Below are 18,197 nucleotides of genomic sequence, written 5' to 3'. Positions count from 1 at the left end.
CACACAACATTAGCCCACTGGTTCAAAATTACATTATTTAACCAAGAGTAATGAGAACTATCCTGAGACTTGGGATCTGGACAAATAACTCTGCTCAGGCTGCCACTGCATCAGCCTCTCAGCTGTTCAAATAAGATTTGCATTGGTGAGTCCTTCAACAGGAAAAAGATACTTCATGCTCAAGATACTTTTTCCAGCAAAGTACAGTTTGCTGCAAGTCAATACCAAGGTATTTGTCAGCTGTTAATGCCAAGCTATTTATTAGACAGCACTTGTCATCCTCAATGACAATTTTTACTTTAGTGAAGGGGTCAAACTTAAGGCTTCACCTTTCAGCTTTCCTGGTGCTCTTGGGGGAACCTTTGTGCTCTCTACAGCTCCTTGAAAGGAGGTTGTAGCCCATTGTGGGTCAGCACCTTTTCTCAGATAACAAACAACAGGACGAAAGGAAATGGCCTCAAGTTGCACCAGGAGATGCTCAGGTTGGAAATTAGAAAGAATTTCTTCACTGACAGGGTAGTCAGCCATTGGAACAGGCTATCCAGGGAAGTGGTGGAATCACCATCCCTGAAAGTGACCAAAAAACTTGCAGATGTGGCACCTGGGGACATGGTTTAGCAAGTAATAAGGCAGTACTGGGGTAAGGGTTGGACTTGATGATCTTAAATATCTTTTCCAATCTTAATGACCCCATGATTCTACAATTTTGATGACTACCTTGTATGGTGAGAGACAGAAAGGTTCACAAAGAAGCAGCCCATGAGGTGAAGACACAACACGCCAGGTTTCCAAAGAACTCCATTTCCACTGACAGAATAGGACAAGGGGGCACGGGCTCAAGCTCTGCCAGGGGAAATTTAAGTTGGAGATCAGAAAAAAATTCTTTCCAGAGAGAGTAATCAGACATTGGAATGGCCTGCCCAGAGAGGAGGTGGATTCCACATCCCTGGAGGTTTTTCAACTGAGACTGGCCGTGGCACTGAGTGCCATGATATGGTAAAGGGACTGGAGTTGGACCAAGGGTTGGACTTGATGATCTCGGAGGTCTTTTCCAACCCAATCCATTCTATGATTCTGATTTTCAGAGCAAAATCAGAAAGCTGCTGTCACTTACTGTGTTGAGATGCAAGGCTGGAAGGGACTCCCAGGGTCATGGAGTTCAGTTCCCTGCTCTGACTGATGCCAAACTGTATAATCCCTATCCCGAATTAATGAATGCCTGTGCTGGAAGTGGCACATGGGGGAATTACCGGCACACGTTCTATTAAACACTTGAGCCTCCCTGTGACCCTGTCGTCGCTGTATGAAACAGCTGCTTAATGGATTCCCTGTAACAGGGGGAAGTAACAATGCCTTGTCTTTCACAGCACGTGTCTGTGGCTCGGTGGTTTCCTTGCCCTGCCTGCTTTATGATCAGGCTGTATCTGCAAGGACACTTTACTGTGAGAGCTGCAGCTTGGAGTTCATGCTGTCTCCAAACCTTAATGGTGTTGACTCGAAATGTCTTCAATCTGTGATTCCCTAAGATCATAGAATGGATTGAGTTGGAAAAGACCTCCGAGATCATCAAGTCCAACCCTTGGTCCAACTCCAGTCCCTTTACCAAATCATGGCTCTCAGTGCCACGGCCAATCTCACCTTAAAAACCTCCAGGGATGGGGAATCCACCCCCTCTCTGGGCAGCCCATTCCAATGCCTGAGCACTCTCTCTGGAAAGAATTTTTTTCTGATCTCCAACTGAAATTTGCCCTGGCAGAGCTTGAGCCTATGCCCCCTTGTCCCATTGCTGACATCATGAAATCCATCACTGTGGATTTTGCAGGAAAGGTGTTTATTCCATGACAAGAAGTGTTGTCTTTAATTTACAAGTTTGCAAACCATCCAGATAAGCCAATATGGTGTTGCCTTCCTGAATCTGGAGAAGGCCTGAAATTCTCAACTGTTTCGGCTGCTCCACTTCCCTCAACAGGTATCAGCTCTGAGCACAACCAGCTCATTTTCTTAGGAAAAATATTCTCTAAGTGCTCTCATCCCACAGCCATTAACTCACTCTCTCACTTCACAAATATCATCATTTTCCATTACTCTCTGCACTGTTTTCAAAGCTTCCTTTTCAGAAGAGCTGGAATAAACCCTGGAATCCAAGGAAATCACCCTGAAGACTGAAAATGAGCAGGGGACTAATGCAGACTGAGTCAAAATTGAAAATGCACAACCTGTCCAACAGTAACCATGGAGCTTTCATCCAGTGTTTAGGGAAACATCAGTTTCACAAAACATACATTGAATTGCTACAAGACGCAATAATTTCACACCCTGGCCACAAGCACCTCAACACAATTCCACATTCACAATGAGTTTTTTAGACATTTTTCCTACCTGACAACACCCTCCCCTCTAATGAATTGAAAAATTTGTCAATTAACTCTAAGATGAAAAACAACTTCAACTCTTCCAGAAGGAGCCAGCTGAGAATAACACAGGACCAACCATGTGCTCAGTCAGATCCCCACCAAAAGTGAGGTGGGTACTCAAGGTCAGATTTTCACTCTGCAGTTTTAACTTAACTCAGTTCTGTGGATGGATGAAAAGGGAACAGTATCCTCCCACACAGCTTTATTAATAGCAAGGTGCTAGCAGGAAAAAGAGTAAAGTTTGTATTTAAATTACCATTCTTCACTATAAAACATTAAAATTTTGGCAAAACCCAAGGAGAATTTACTACAGTAAGAGACGATCACTGAAGTGTTTCAATTCACAATATTCTTTAACAGCTACTTGTACTTTTTCCTTCCAGAATGAATTTACATAGGATTATTTCCTGCCTATCCACTGGGGAGAATGCTATAAAGTCAGTTTAGCATGAAACAATGAAATGAAACAAAGATTTTTTTTTCTCTCTCCAACCCCAAGCTCTCAAGACAAAGTGAATGGAGCAGAAAATTGAAATTTGGCAAAAAATTAAAACCTCATTCAGAAAAGCTCTTCTGTATTTCCTAAAAAATGCATTTTAATTTGACTGAGTAACAGGATTTTGAAGGTGGTGTTTCAAAAGCACACACAGTACAAGCTGTATAAAACTGAATGGATGGGAGGTGGAAGGAAGACTTGACTTATATAGTAAATTTGTGAACAAGTGAATCAGTGCTCTGAATTTACTGTGTACTTCATTCATGGATGGGATCTGTGGTGTCTTTAAGACCTGAAGACAGTCGTGCCCTTCAGACTTCACAGTGTGCAGAACCAAAGAAATCCTTGCAGGGATTTCTCAGAAATCCTTGCAAGACACCTTAGACTCTACTTCGCTGAAGGTTGATACGTAAGCAAATATTTCTTCCAGGATGGAATTTCTCATAATTACAAGAAAATCTGTGTTAAGTAAAAATTCTGTGTGCAATGATGCACATGAGGAAACAACAATCTTTGAGAACCTTAGGGAGTGGTGACTGGCCTTGGAAATAAAAACATGGCTGGCTGTTGTAGCTCTTGAGTAGTGGTGAAAAGAAACACTGGATGTTTTCAGGAAAGAGATTGAGAGGCTGGAGCGGGGCCAGAGAAGAGCAATGAGGCTGGAGAAGGGACTGGAGCACAAGTCCCATGGGGAGAGGCTGAGGGAGCTGGGGGTGTTTAGCCTGGAGAAGAGGAGGCTCAGAGGTGACCTCAGCACTGTCTAGAACTCCCTGAAGGGAAGTTCTGGCCAGGTGGGGGTTGGTCTCTTCTCCCAGGCACTCAGCAATAGGACAAGGGGGCACGATGGGCTCAAGCTCTGCCAGGGGAAATTTAAGTTGGAGATCAGAAAAAAATTCCTTCCAGAGAGAGTAATCAGACATTGGAATGGGCTGCCCAGAGAGGGGGTGGATTCCCCATCCCTGGAGGTTTTTAAGGTGAGATTGGCCGTGGCACTGAGTGCCATGATCTGGTAAATGGACTGGAGTTGGACCAAGGGTTGGACTTGATGATCTCGGAGGTCTTTTCCAACCCAATCGATTCTATGATTCTATGATTTGGTTTTGCACTTGGATCACCACAAATCCCTGCTTGTACAATGTACAGGACACAGTATAGTTAAAAACAAGGACTATGCAGTCTGTGATGATCTACATGATAATTCCACACATGAGCAGTGTTTGAAGGCAAACAACACGCTCAGAAAACCTACAGGATCAAACTTCGAGTTGGCAGAATCCCACACTAAGGTCAGACTGTTTATGCTCAGGCAGAAGAGGAACACGAGAAATGCTGAAGCAACACCACAGACCCATCAGGTACCTGTATCCAAGCTGTCATTTAGCTGTAGTTACATCATTTGTTACAGTGATCTTGTCTTACTCAAGTCAGACAAGTCTGATTTTCTTTATCCCAGCTCCCTTAATTAGCACAAGCATTATTATTTTGCATACCAGAGGTCCCACATCTCTTCTCACACACCAGGAGCGATGACCTTCTGATAACGAGCCCGGCCTGTCTGTCAGCCAGGGACTAACCCTGTCTCCGAGACTTCCCCGTGTGGCCGCCAGGAAGAGAAACAGTTTCACGTGTTTTTTAGAAATGTCAAGGCTGAACTCCCTTAGGTGAATTCACAGGAAACTGCAGCAGCTTTGAGAGCCAAGTTCCTCATATCTGCATCTCAGCTGTTTGATTCTAAAGGGAGCGCAGGATAATGGGCTCAACTCATTTGGAAAGTCCCAGCATCCTGATAGTTCAAAGATTTTGCAATGCCAAATTCCACTGCTCCAACAGCTATTCTTCTACACCCACAAAGCCCTCAAGCCTGTCTTTCCCTATTAAGAAAGTTTAATAACACTGAGTTTACAAGCACTCCATTAGCATGTCCACAGCTAAATTTACTGCTAGAGATTTATGATGGATATTGTGTGTTTCTGGGGAAATCTTCCAAAAAAATTTGACCAAGACGCAGATTTTTGCAACTCACTAACACAACTAACCCACTAATTAACTCACTGAAGGGAAGTTCTGGCCAGGTGGGGGTTGGTCTCTTCTCCCAGGCACTCAGCAATAGGACAAGAGGGCACGGGCTCAAGCTCTGCCAGGGGACATTTAAGTTGGAGATCAGAAAAAAATTCTTTGCAGAGAGAGTAATCAGACATTGGAATGGGCTGCCCAGAGAGAGGGTGGATTCCCCATCCCTGGAGGTTTTTAAGGTGAGATTGGCCGTGGCACTGAGTGCCATGATCTGGTAAAGGGACTGGAGTTGGACCAAGGGTTGGACTTGATGATCTCAGAAGTCTTTTCCAACCCAATCAATTCTATGATTTTATTATAATTAGCAATAAGATCCATTGTTAATGCCATCACTTTAAAGAACTCCAACTTTTATTAAAAGATTACATCTCTGGACACTGGGTTGGTGGGCAGGCTGCTAACACTCAGAAAGAAGAGATGCTGCCAAGTTTAACCAGACAAACGTTCTGGGAAGAGTTGATTCTCTCCAAGATTCCATCGGCTGCAGGAGGAAGGAGCCTTCCAGGCGTGGGTTTGTCAGCCAGCAATGCACCCCTCAGGTGTGCTCAGAGCACAGACAGCTGAACTGCCCAGCGCCAGCCAAGACATTTGCATTAAGGATAAACTATTTAAATGGGATTACTGAGAAACGAAACATTAATCAGTTCAGGTACTGAACAGTACTGGATGCAACTGCTACAGAGAAACGAACCACAGGTAAAAGTGTGAAGTACTTCCTCATGAAGAACCTCTATGTTGATTTTTGACTTAATCCCTCAGAACAGCTGAAAGCAGCAGGATGTGTCCCTGCTCTTCCCCAGAACCAGCAGGCAAGGCTAACAAGGGTGTATTCTTCCCAGCCAGCCTCTTTCACCACTGCTTGGCTCTGCAAATCCTCACTCTGCTGCTTTCTGCCATTTTATTCTTCTTCCTATATCAAGGCACAAACAACAAAAGCACTAAACAAAGACACACACACACAACTAAACACCTTTTGCTTTCTCCTCCCCAGAGGCAAAAAGCAACTCCTTCAATCCTGTTCCAGCAGGGCAACAGTATCAAAGGTCCCACAGAAATGAGATGTGCCAAGTATCCAAAGGAAAGGTAGCCTGGATGCAGGAATGGGCCGGCCATTCTGTTGCACTCAGGAACACACAAGAGATATTTGGCTACATAAAAGCAGCTAAAAAACTGCTACTGAGCATCTCGAACTTGAGTGCCCAAGAAGACCAAGTACTATGAATGACCACTCGCATGTTTTAACATATCTACAATTGCCCAAAGTTAATTTTATATCAGGTTTAACATAATACAAAACAACAAAGGGTTTTCTACTAACTTTCAGTGGAAACACGAGAAAACAAAGCAAGTCTTCAAATGAATTAAACAGCCTGAATAGTGGGAATAGGGTGTAGGAATCAATTTTGCTCAGCTAAGCTGAGAGGGGAGGAGTGGGAATCCGCAAGGAAATGCTAAAACAAAACATATGGCACCAAGACTGAAGCCTAAACACTCCATTTAGAGCTCAGGCAGTTTTATTTTATACAGGGTAACGCTTTTCTTGAATGGATTTTAAATAGTCAGGCATGTGAAACTGACTGCAGCCAGCACACAGGCACACAGGGAGCAACCAGCACCATGCTCCAAAAAAGAAAAGTAAAAAGTTATCACTGGACAAGAGCCTCCCATTCCAGCCTGTATTTACATCCAGTGACTCTCATCATACCTGGAGAGCACCCACAGGCTGCTCTTTTTCAATGGTGGGGCTTTCTCAGCACATGAGACTACACAGGCACCAGATAAATGACCACAGAGGTTTTGATAAAATTTGGGGAAGTGGAAATTTTAATTCTAAGAAGTTCCTCTGTACCTGAGAAAGAAAATTTCTCCCACCCAGGAGACATATGTAGAAGTTTGGGAAGAACGTGGCTAGAAATCTAAATATTCAACCCCAAAAGATCAACATGTTCACAAGCAAAGCCCAACTCCAAAGCAACAGGAACTGCAGTCATTAAAAATCCTAATCATTCAGTAAATGGTGACTTTAATTTTCAATTTAGGCTTGATTTCTGAGGGGATAAGAAACTCCCACCACATCTGTTCATGCAGCCTGCACAGTGCTCATTGCTGTGAGGGAATCTGTCATGGGAGAGAGGGCACAGGAGCAGAGCATGGAGCTCTCCCACCACTGATTTATCTCCTGCTTTTGGCACGGGCTCTTTGCAGCAAAGGGGATGCTCCTAAATCAAACAGCCACAGCCAGCACAGCTCTCATCTTTCCAAAAAAGTAGCAGAATGAGAATGACCCAGTTCCAACCAATTTCACTACTGCTACCAGCATTTCCAACAGGAATTGTGAGATCCAGGGGCACCTGCGTGTGTGAGGATCTGATCAGCACGAGCAGCATGGGGCCCAATTTTTCTCAGGCTTCAAAAAGAAGACTGCAGTGATTTATATGCAATCCACACTCATGAGACTGACCACCTTCACAACCACCAGCACAGCACAGACTACACTCTCCTTTTCAGATGAAAATTTTGGTATCTCCAGAGGCCTTATTCACCTGCAAACCTGTGGCTACTCTGGGGCACATGTCCCTGAAATGCTTCATAAATTGTCCCCTCTATCCCACCTCCATTTTATCCTTTTTTAACTTGAAATCAGGTTCTCATTCTGATCAAGGTTTCTTGAGTCAATGTACCAGAAGTTATTTAAGCCTAAGGAGGCTACTCAGCAGTTATTAACACTAACCAAGCATAATCAACACAGATATTAATCCATACCTTTAAAATGGCATGAGTCATCCCTAGTGCTGAGTAATCCCTTTTTTTTAAAGTATTAGCCATAATCAGGAGGGCAGTTTTACAACATAAGTTCTCTTTGCAGATGGAAAAGTTGCACTTTCAATTCCTGCACCAAGATGGTATGGAACCATCCACATCCAATAAAAGCCAAATATGGCTATTTTCAGGCAAAACCAGTACAAATTAAGGAATTAGACTACACATGGATTTTCTTTATTTCGATGTGGAAAAACAGCTCAGCTGGTAATCTCAAAATTTACTCTTAATTTTAGGAGTAATGGGGTTTTTTTCATCAGGAAACAAGTTAAATCCCTTGAAAGCACCAGTGCAAGGTTCATCTCTTTCCACACCAGGGTGTCTCTTTGTTCTGTGCTGAAAGACCTTTACAGCTCTACATTAGTAAAGAGAGCTCAAAAAAAAATAAAAAAAAACACAAAAAACCCCCCTTGAGGTTTCTACAGGAGACATGAAGCAGGAGGCAAGGCAGTCCAGCTCAGTTAACACAGTGACATTTTGTCCCACAAATCATATACGTGCTGGGAAACTTGCGTCACATCTCCATCCAGGCCGCTGGCAGAGACTCCAGTGTTTGAAAGGAGCACAGGGAGGGAGGGGGACGGGGAAGTTAAAAAGAGAAACCATATGTTTGCAATATACACATCCCAGTGTACGCTCCATCACACGCCAGGATGCCAACACAACCTTTCAGTGAGCAGGAGACATCCAGAGACTCGGTTTGCAGAGGGGCAGGGAAAAGATACGGAAGAATTTAAATACTTTTTCCTGATTTCTCCCCAGGTTCTGTCAGTTAAGAGGAGACAACACATCTCTGTGCTCCTCCTAATACTCTGAGGTGGGACGTGAGTCTCCAGCAAGTTCTCCCAAGAGCAGAAGTGTATTTACATTCTCTTTTGTTCCCATCTCACTCTGCTCCACACCTACAACGAGGCAGATTGTCCATTTGTTCCTATCCTTGGATACTCAGGTCCAAGTCCTTGCTTTGTGCGACCACAGCACCCCTTTGCAGGGTCTCAAAAGAAAAAGAAGTATTTCCTATACAGCCAAATCCAGTTCTCTTCTCCAGGAAACGGGTGGCATGTTCTGCCCCTTCCCCCTCACACCTGCATCTCCTGCTCCTCAAAGAGGCTGAACTTCCTCCTCCCCAGGGAACATTTTCCAGAGGGGGTTTAAAGAGTTGGTCTGCAGGATTACACCTTCTCATCTTTACAGGGAGTTTGTCTCCTTCCTAAAGCACTGCTGCTCCCTCTCAGCAAGGGGAAAGCACAAAGCCTGATCCCATGGAGCAACAGGGATTTCCAGAAGGATTTCCCCCCCTCCACAGCTTTAGTTCCTTCCTACTTTTAAACAATGCCAAGTATTTAATCTCTTAAAACAGTATTCTCACAAACTCTCCCACCTTCTTTAACAGAAAACAAGCCTCCCCACGAGGCAGAGATGGAGAGCCTGGGCATGACAGTGCTACGTCATTTAGAAACTTCAAATAAAAGCACTCTCAGAAAGATTACTCTAAAAATCAACCTCATTCCTAAAAGCCTTTGGCCGGGAGCCTGCCCTGCCACCTCCTGCTTTACTCCAGAGCACACTGACCTTACAGTCACCTGTGGCACCACCTCTGATGTGTCACACACTCGCCCCAGAGCAATATATCCCTCAAACACACCCCAACTAAATGGTCGAGACAGCCAATAAATCAGTACAGCGGGAGGCCTTTTGTAACTGGGTAGTCTGAAGTCAAGAGAGAGTGAGAAAGGGAAAAAAATAAAAATCATTTAATGGAGAGAGCAAGGGCTGGGGCCTCGAGCTGTGAGGACAATGAATGAAAAAGCACACCAGCAGCAAAATCCCAGGATAAAAGGCTGGTTCGGCAGCTCTACCAAACCCCTCCACGCAGGGACCAAAGCAACACGGGGCTTGGAAACTGCTGAGAGAGGCGAGATCGCCCCAAAACGATCGGTGGTGATCGAGGGGAGAGCCCACGCGAGTTCACTCTGTGGAGTTCACCCCACTGAACCCCTCGCACCCAGCACACCCCAAATCCCACTGTGGTGGGGAGCAGATCCCCCCGGGACAGATCCCATCGCGTTCCCCTGGGCAGGATGATACACAGACCCTACAGAGACCGGGGATGAACCCCCTGCCCGGGGGTATTCCCGCGGCCACCCCAATCCTCTGCTGGGGATGGGACAGACCCACATTCCCCCCGAGGGACCCGCACACACGTAAGGAAGGGCAGCAGCCTCAGCAGAGACCCTCATACCCCTCGGGGCAGGGGGAGAGTCCCTTTCACACCTGAAGGGAGGGGGTCACACAGTCCCAGTCCTTGGTGGGGGTGTGACAGGGACATCCCAGACCCTCACATCCCTCGGGGCAAGGGGACACCTGAAAGGAGGGGGGTCACACAGTCCCAGTCCTTGGTAGGGTGTGACAGGGATGCCCCAGACCATCACACCCCTCGGGGACAGATCCCTCGCACCCTGGCTGATGGGGGGTCACACAGTCCTGCTCCTTGGAAAGGAGTGTGTGACAGGGATGCCCCTCAGCTGAGGGATCCCCCAGATCCCCCAGGGCAGGGGACACAGACCCCCCTCGCACCCTCGCACTGCTGACGGGGGCTCACCCAGCCCCGCTCCTTGGCACGGGGTCTGTGACAGGACCCTCCCCTCACCGAGAGGCTCCGCGCACCCCCCAGGCCCTCTCGGCCGCTCACCGATGACCTCCTGCAGCTCGTAGTCATCTTTATTGATGGACCAGGGCAGCGCGCTGGGCTCCTCGGCCATGGCCGCGCCGCGCCCGCCGCCCTCCGCGCCGCGACAGCGACCGGCTCCGAGGGGCGAGGGAGCGGAGAGGAGGCGCCGCGGTGCGCCGGCTGCCCCCGAACCGCGGCCGAGCTCCGGTCGAGCCCCCCCCCCCTCCTCCTGCGCCTCCTCCTCCTCCTCTCCCGCCGCTATCGCCGGCCCGACTCCGGCCGCCGCCGCCGCCGCCTCCACCTGCCCATGCCCGGAGCGCCGCACGTCACCCGCGCGCGCCCCGCCCGCCGCCCGCCGCCATCTTGAGTGTGGCGTAACGCCCCCCCTCTCTCCCCCCCCGCCCCGCCGCCACAACGCCGGCCACGCCGCGGTTCGCCCGGTCGCCACCACCGCCCTAGGGGGACGGGCGAGGAGGGGAGGGGGGTGTGGAAAGTGAAAGGCGGGGAGGAGTCCTTAAGGAAGGGAAGGGCGGGGATGCCACACACAAGATGGCGGCAGCGTGCAATCCCCTCCCTCCGGCAGGGGGCGGGAGTTGCCGCCGGTTTAAGTAGCAACGCTGGCGGTGATTGGCTGTCGGCTCGGGACCCGCGGTTTCTATTGGTGGAGAGGCTGTCAATCAAGTGCTGGCCCCCTCCAGGGTCCCTGTGCCCGCCGGGCGTGATCCTGCCCAGAGAGATCCAGGCCCGTGGTGGGTGCGGAGCCAGGCCCACCCCTGCTTAAAAATAGTCCCCTGAGTGTGGCGGATCAGGAGGTTTGGTCTCCTCCTCGCTGCCTCTGAGAAGCAGCAATTCTGCGATGTATCCTCCTGCCTGCTCCTTGCTGCAGTTCCAGCGTTGCTGGATGTGCCTGGCACCCTCATGGGGATGTCCAGCACCCTCATCCTGTGGCTCGTGGAGCTTTGTTGGCCGGATGCCTTCAGGAGTCTGTTTGGTGGTCATTGGGGAAAACAAATTGGGATTAAAAGAGTGAGGAATACAAGGCTGAGTGGCACCGCGGACCCACAAAGGCTGATGTGTGTGTGTATATATATATATATATATATTTTAATGTAAATATATATATGTATACACTTTAAATGTTTGAGAATATTTTTTCCCCAACATAAAAAGGGATAAAACAGTATTTCACTATCACCAGGCACAACAATAACCACCTGAGAACCTACCAAGAATCTCAACACTGGGCTTCATTCTTCCCTCCAAGTCACTTTGCTTCTTGTGGCTTGATGTCAGGCACTTCTGTGAGTCAAAGAACATCAGTTATAGGTATTTTTAGCTTACTAGGAGAAATTCCTGGGATGCCTCTGGTGAACCAGGCTTTGTGGAGGGCCAAAGGCTTGGTGTGACCACAGTGTTTGCACTTGCAGAGCACCAAGTCCTTCCTTCTACTCCTTTTTTGTGTCCTGGAGAAGCCCCATCTCACTCACCGATGTGCAGGCACTCCACAACTCTGTCAGAAGGCAACTCCAGCTGAAAAGCTGTTTGTTTTCCTGCTTGTCTGTGTCAAACATTCCCCTGCTGAGCAATTTTTAATATTTGCTAAATATGCTTTAATTACTGCTCAGAACCGCCTCTGTGATCTTATAACCATGTTATAAAAGCAGTTTATGTAGCAATTAAAAATGGGTTTAACCCCAGAGCACACACCCGGGTAGGCAGTGTCATATTTCTGATAGCTAAAAGCACATTAGAAATGGATCTGAGCCAGGCATCAACAACAAAAAGAGACTTATAAGGTTAATTTTACCACAGTGGTTTTAAGTTCAGAACCATCTTTTGGATTCTCTTATTTTGGGATGAAAATCCTCCCCCTGAAGGCAATGCTAAAGCTCTATTCCTTTAGACCACTGCAGCAGGATTATGTCCACCATGAGCCTTGTTCTTAAAGAGTTACCCTAAACTTTAATTGGAATTAAAATATAAAACGTGCGCTGACAAGACCACCAGTGGTCACATGGGCACAGGGAGCTGAGTGCTGCATTTCAGTTTTCCAGCTCTGCAATGAAAAATGCATTTCCACATTTTTAACCACAATCTCTCACTCGTGTAGACTCCAGGTCCCATAAATTCTGTTGTTTTTTTTTTTTTTCAAATGAACTCAGCATTTTCAGTCCCTCAAAAGTCAGGGTTTGCTGTCTCATTCATTCACTCAGCAGGTTGTTCCATCCTGAGTCTGATGATGGATGAAAAAACAGAGCTGGAGTCCACAGAGCTTTTATTTCTTTGCCAACTTCAGACCTCCAAGCAGCATCTTCTCCTCTTTCATCATTTCTGCTCATCCTCCTTTTCCCAATTTGCATTATTTTGCCTGCCTGGTGTAGGCTGTGAGCTCCTCAGGGCAGAGGCAATGCCTCTATTTATAAAAGAGCCCGTGAAGTGGTGCTGCTGAATCAAGTGCTCTGTTGTAAGAACAAGACATTTTAGTGGAAATCTGAAGTGGAAAAGCAGTTTCCTGGTGTACTCACCTCCGCCCTGAATCAGGGGAGACTGAGTAGTGGAAAAACTCCAGACGTTCTTCAGGTAAAAAGGCTGCAGCATGAGGAAAAAAAATCCCAGAGCTGGGTTTCCTGCTTTTTTTTGACTTCCAGTAAAACACCACAGATTGGAGCAGGCAGTGCCCTCCTCCCATGGATTCTGCTGCAGAGCAGAGACTTTTTCCTGACTTCTGCACTTCCCTGACATCCTGGGGCTTGTGTTCCACTGTGAGTGGCCTTGGCACACCAGGCACACAACATGTGCTCTCACCCAAAATGCTCCCCTGCTCATAAGGCACACAGTTTCCTGCCTTTCTGGGCCAATTACTTATTGTTTTCAGTAAACTTACTGGCACTATGTAGCTCTTTCCTCGGTTTTTCCACGCATGGAATCTTGGCTATGGTAAAACTGAAGTTTAATGCACAGATTGGTGGCTGATACTCAGCACACAGACCTTACTGCCTTTAGTACCTGAAGGGAAGTTCTAGCCAGGTGGGGGTTGGCCTCTTCTCCCAAACACTCAGCAATAGGACAAGGGGGCACGGGCTCAAGCTCTGCCAGGGAAAATTGAAGTTGGAGAGCAGAAAAAAATTCTTTCCAGAGAGAGTAATCAGGCATTGGAATGGCCTGCCCAGAGAGGGGGTGGATTCCCCATCCCTGGAGGTTTTTAACCTGAGCTTGGCCGTGGCACTGAGTGCCATGATCTGGTAAAGGGACTGGAGTTGGACCAAGGGTTGGACTTGATGATCTCGGAGGTCCTGCAGATTTCATCTTCCTAGTCATGTAGCCTCTCAGATACATCATTTTCTTCTTGATAGGGTTGAAGTTGCTCTTTCAGCACAGCCTTGCAGGGACATTTGCTGTCACAGCTCACTGGTGTTCAGGACCACAGCATTTGCTACCGTGTTTCTGGTTAAAGACTCTTTAAGGCATCATAAACCCCTGTCTGTAAGTGCCTGTGCATTGGCTGCCATGGCTGGAGCAAACAATGTCAATTAACTTGCCTGTGGAACTGCCTGGCACGGGCCTGGTTTGGGGGGAGCCCAACAATGCCCATCTTATTGCCCTTGGAGCTGGGAAAGTGCCTGTCAGTGGGCAGAATGCCTGACCTTGTTCCACTGCAAAAGTTGCCCGCTGTTCTTTCACTTCCAGGTTTATTGAAGGGACCTCACTCTATCAAACAGCAGCTGATTATTTCATAAAGTATAAGGCAGTTTCCTCTCCAGTCAACAAAGGCAGGCACTGCACGTGTTCTCCAGGGGTTTCTCCTGGCAGATTTGCTTTGGGTTCGGAGAAATGAAGCAAGGACCCTGCAGTGGAGGAAGGAGCATTGATATAAAACCCTCCAGCTGGAGCAAGCTTTTAATAACAGTTGTTTTCAAAACACAAGCCAAATGCCAGTCTAAACCACACCTTGGTAGGCGACCCATGTGCTACTTTGTGTCTCCACCCCCTGTACTAAGTCATTTTAAATTCAGCTCTGAGGTCACTTCAAAGTCAAGTAGCTGACGCCCGGTTTTAGCAGGTGGATTCTGGTTTTCACAGGGTGTTTACTGAAACCAGGTTTTGCTCTGCAAACACACTTCTCATCCCATCACCCTGCCTCTCAACAGGAGCTCTGTGCTGTTCTCTTACTTCCTCCACCAAAAAATATCCCCTAGATTTTAAGCTCCAGGAAAAAAGTGAAGTGTTTTCACAGAATCACAGTCTATTCTGAGTTGAAAGGGACCCACAAGGATCATCAAGTCCAGCTCTTAAGTCAATGGCCCACATAAGGGATTGAACCCATGACCTTGACATTATTACAACCAAGTTTTAACCAACTGAACTAATCTCAGGGCATAAGTTTCTTTCCTTTTTATTCTTTTCTCCTAAATTTGTGATTTTGTAGTATTTAAATTGAAAGCCAGTTAACCCTCTCTGTAACAAATTAAAGCCTTACTGCCTCCTTCAAATCTAATATAAAATCAATGCTAGGTTTGAGAAGTAATTATAATAAGATCTTGATTACCACACACCTGAACCACAGTTTAATAACCAGCCCTTGCTCTGCTCTAGTTTACAATAGTGCTTTCTTCATACCTCTTTGTCTTCACAGAAGCCAGTGAAAGACACTTCACATGCTCATGCCTCTTTTCACCCTGGAAATGTCTGAGCTTCTGAAGACAGAAAGGTTCTCCCACTGGCCTCTTCTGTGGAGGGTAAATCTCCATCATAAAGCATTTTTTAAGCAGCTGAGCAGGACAGGGGATGAGAACGTGTTTCAGAGCTTTTTCTCTCATTGTTGAAAGTGCAAAAGGAGCCTGATGGACAAGTGGATACACCTGGCCTGACTCTCCTGTAGCTGATCAAGAGTAGCCAAGGACTGTTGGTCTGTGTTGTAAAGCTTTGTGTGTGTATTTAAAGCCATTTTGACATGTCTGGACATAACCCCTTACAGAGATCTTAGAGAATCCTTGCCACTTGCTGTTGCAGCAGAGAAGTCCTGAGTGACCCTGGATACTTCCATGTCCTTCAGAGGGTTGGCCATGGCAGGACTGAGCACAGAAGCAGTTTTTGGAGGAGACACTGCTGTTCCCAGGTGTGCAGCCCAGCACGGATACTTTGTCACCTGGGAGTGCTTGGACCCCATTTACAGCTGGCAAACTTTGAAGAAATAAAATAAAACACCTTTTGTAACATTACAATGAAGCAAGAAGAATTCTCTTAAAAGGCAGTGAGAAGAGAAACCCTAGGAATAGAAAGATAGGATTGAATAAGATTTCATTCGATTCTTGCCATCTGGGAATAAGATTTGTGAGGGAATATTGTTCTTATCCTTATAAATGGCCAATATCTTCTTGAGCCCAGCAAAGCAGAGGCCAGGCAAGGTTTGTGGTTCACATTAGCAGATTCTAATGACATGAGTTTACAATAATAGTCGAATAGTTCAGTGTAACAGTGACTCATGGCTTATTACTGCAGTGATAGGAATGTAAAGAGATCTCGTTTGAAAAAAAATCTATTTGGATAGTTCACATCCTTTCCTCTCTACTCATGAATTCCTGTGCCATTGACTGCTGGCTACTAAAAATAGGATCCTTTTTGTGTATCTAAAGGAAAACCTCAAATCAGAGAGACAGTGGGAGGGGACTGAGGTCCATCCATAGAAAGCCTTGAGGAAATATTTGTAATGAAAGCCCTCTGAGAGTGCAGGAATGTTTTTAAAAGATGGGAACAATCTAAGAAGATATTTTGGAAGGAAGGAGAGGAATTAATGAATCACAGAAGCTCCCAGATTTGGTATTTTGCACCATGGGGATGGGAAGATTCATCTCTTTATTAGGTACAGGACCAAGCTACAGCTTTGTCTTGGAGAAGCTGTTCCACTTCAGCAGCAGCAGAGGAAGCTCCAAGGAACAGCCCTGAGGGCTGATGAGGAGTCAGAAGAGACTCGCTGGGAGTCTCTTGAAGTTGTACAAGTCCCTTAAGGACAGCAGCAAGAAAGGGGAACTTACATGAGTAAGGTATCTGCAAATGAAATGGATTGTCACCACCACCCCTTCGAAACAGAAAAAAAAACCCCACATGGCACCTCACAAACTGAAGTGTGAAACCATGTGGCAGGGAAAGCTGTCACAGAGAATCAGAAATTGATTTAATAGACAAAAATTGACTGCTGCATAATTTGTACAGATTGCTGCTGGCTGAGAGAGGAGAGAGATCCACAGCTCCAAAGGTGGACACTGAAGGGCTTACAGTGGGCACTGTCTGGCAAAATGTGTGGAAAGCAAAATTCCACCCTTGGCAATTATATGGTACTGAATGCTTCCTCTTTAGTAGGGAACAATTAAAATCAATAGCAGGATGCAAGGTAACAAAGGGAAGTGACTGATCAATATGCATGTCTTGGAGCTGAAGACAAGCCTGTCTGCCGAGAGCAGCATGCTGATGAGGAAAGATTCCGGGAGAAAACCTGAAAAGCTTCTCCTGATGCTTCATAACACAGCTGAGCAGTTGTCAGGTGCAGTGCTAGGAGAGGGGAAGGCACCAAGGAGGCTAAATAATATCTGTTAGGAGAACCAGGGAATATTAATTTTAAGACTAAGTAGCTTTAAAGTAAAAAATGTGATGCTTTTCTCATTTACCTTTATAAAGATTTCAAAAGCCCTTTACTGATACTCATGAATTATGGTCTTTACATACCTGTACAATGTTTTAGAGATGCTGAGACATTGACATTTTAAGGCCAATGTCCATTTTATTCCTCATCTCAAAGTACTTTAAATCTCATTTCCTTGTACATTTCACTCAGGGGTCTCTGCCAAGTGCTGCCAAAAATCAAACACTAAATCTTTCATGATTCAGTAGTTTTAAATCAGTCACCCAGATTTATGAATGCTTTTGAAAATGTTGCTGTAAAGCAGCCCACAGGGTCTGCCATAGATCTGGTGGGGCAGGGAATGGCACGTGGACCTCCAGGTTCACTTTCCCGGGTTTTCCCTTCTTGAGTGGTATTTTTTTCCGAGGCAACAGCCCATCCACTGGCACACAAGCAGTTAAGCACCTCAGGACGTGCAGCTCGTACATCTTGTTCTGCTGACACAGACAGAAGGCGAACACAGCTGAAGATTAGAGACAGAAAAATGCTGCAAAAACTTTGTGAAAGTTCACTTCATCATAACCCCACATTTGCCTGAACATATTTCCCATGAGTTTCTAACTGTGGCAGTGGATAAGGGCCCATTTTGTCACCTCAAGACTTTGATTTCATTAACAAACAACCAGGGAAGATCAATAGTATTGAGCCCACACATTCTTCCTGGGGCTGGAGAAATGGTTCTCCTCCTCCTTGTCCTGCACTGTGTTGCCCACTGCCCTTCCCCAGAGCCCCCCTGCTCCCTTGGCACAGCTGGAGGAGCAGCCATTCCCCTTGGGAGAATTCATCCCCCTTGGGAGCAGCCACTCCCCTTGGGAGCAGCCATTCCCCTGAGAAGCAGCCATTCCCCTGAGGAGCAGCCATTCCCCCTGGGAGCAGTCATCCCCCTTGGGAGCAGTCATTCCCCTTAGGAGCCAGCAGCACCCACTGCACCTTTCCCTGAGGTTGCCGCCCAGCCGGGCACACGCTTTGCTCTTTCTCTGCAGGAATGCATGGAAGGGCTGAGTGCTGAACACTATCTGTGCAGTCCAGGGAGAGTTGGGATGCTTG

At 46.7% G+C, this 18,197-nt stretch overlaps 1 protein-coding gene across 1 annotated transcript in view; it reads right to left on the bottom strand.

Annotated features, from left to right (window-relative positions):
* The window catches only part of OXSR1 (oxidative stress responsive kinase 1), a 93,986-nt gene extending 83,208 nt beyond the window's left edge, over positions 1-10,778 (bottom strand). Inside the window, exon 1 of the mRNA XM_071560089.1 lies at positions 10,496-10,778. Coding sequence (XP_071416190.1) covers positions 10,496-10,565 — 70 coding nt within the window. The 5' untranslated portion in view covers positions 10,566-10,778. The remainder of the gene's footprint in view (positions 1-10,495) is intronic.
* Between the last annotated feature and the right edge of the window lie 7,419 nt (positions 10,779-18,197).

The sequence above is a fragment of the Pithys albifrons genome, chromosome 7 (assembly GCF_047495875.1).
Source record: "Pithys albifrons albifrons isolate INPA30051 chromosome 7, PitAlb_v1, whole genome shotgun sequence".
Taxonomy (NCBI): Eukaryota; Metazoa; Chordata; class Aves; order Passeriformes; family Thamnophilidae; genus Pithys; species Pithys albifrons.
Note: the sequence above shows the minus strand (reverse complement) of the source record. Positions and strands in the feature narration are given on the sequence as shown.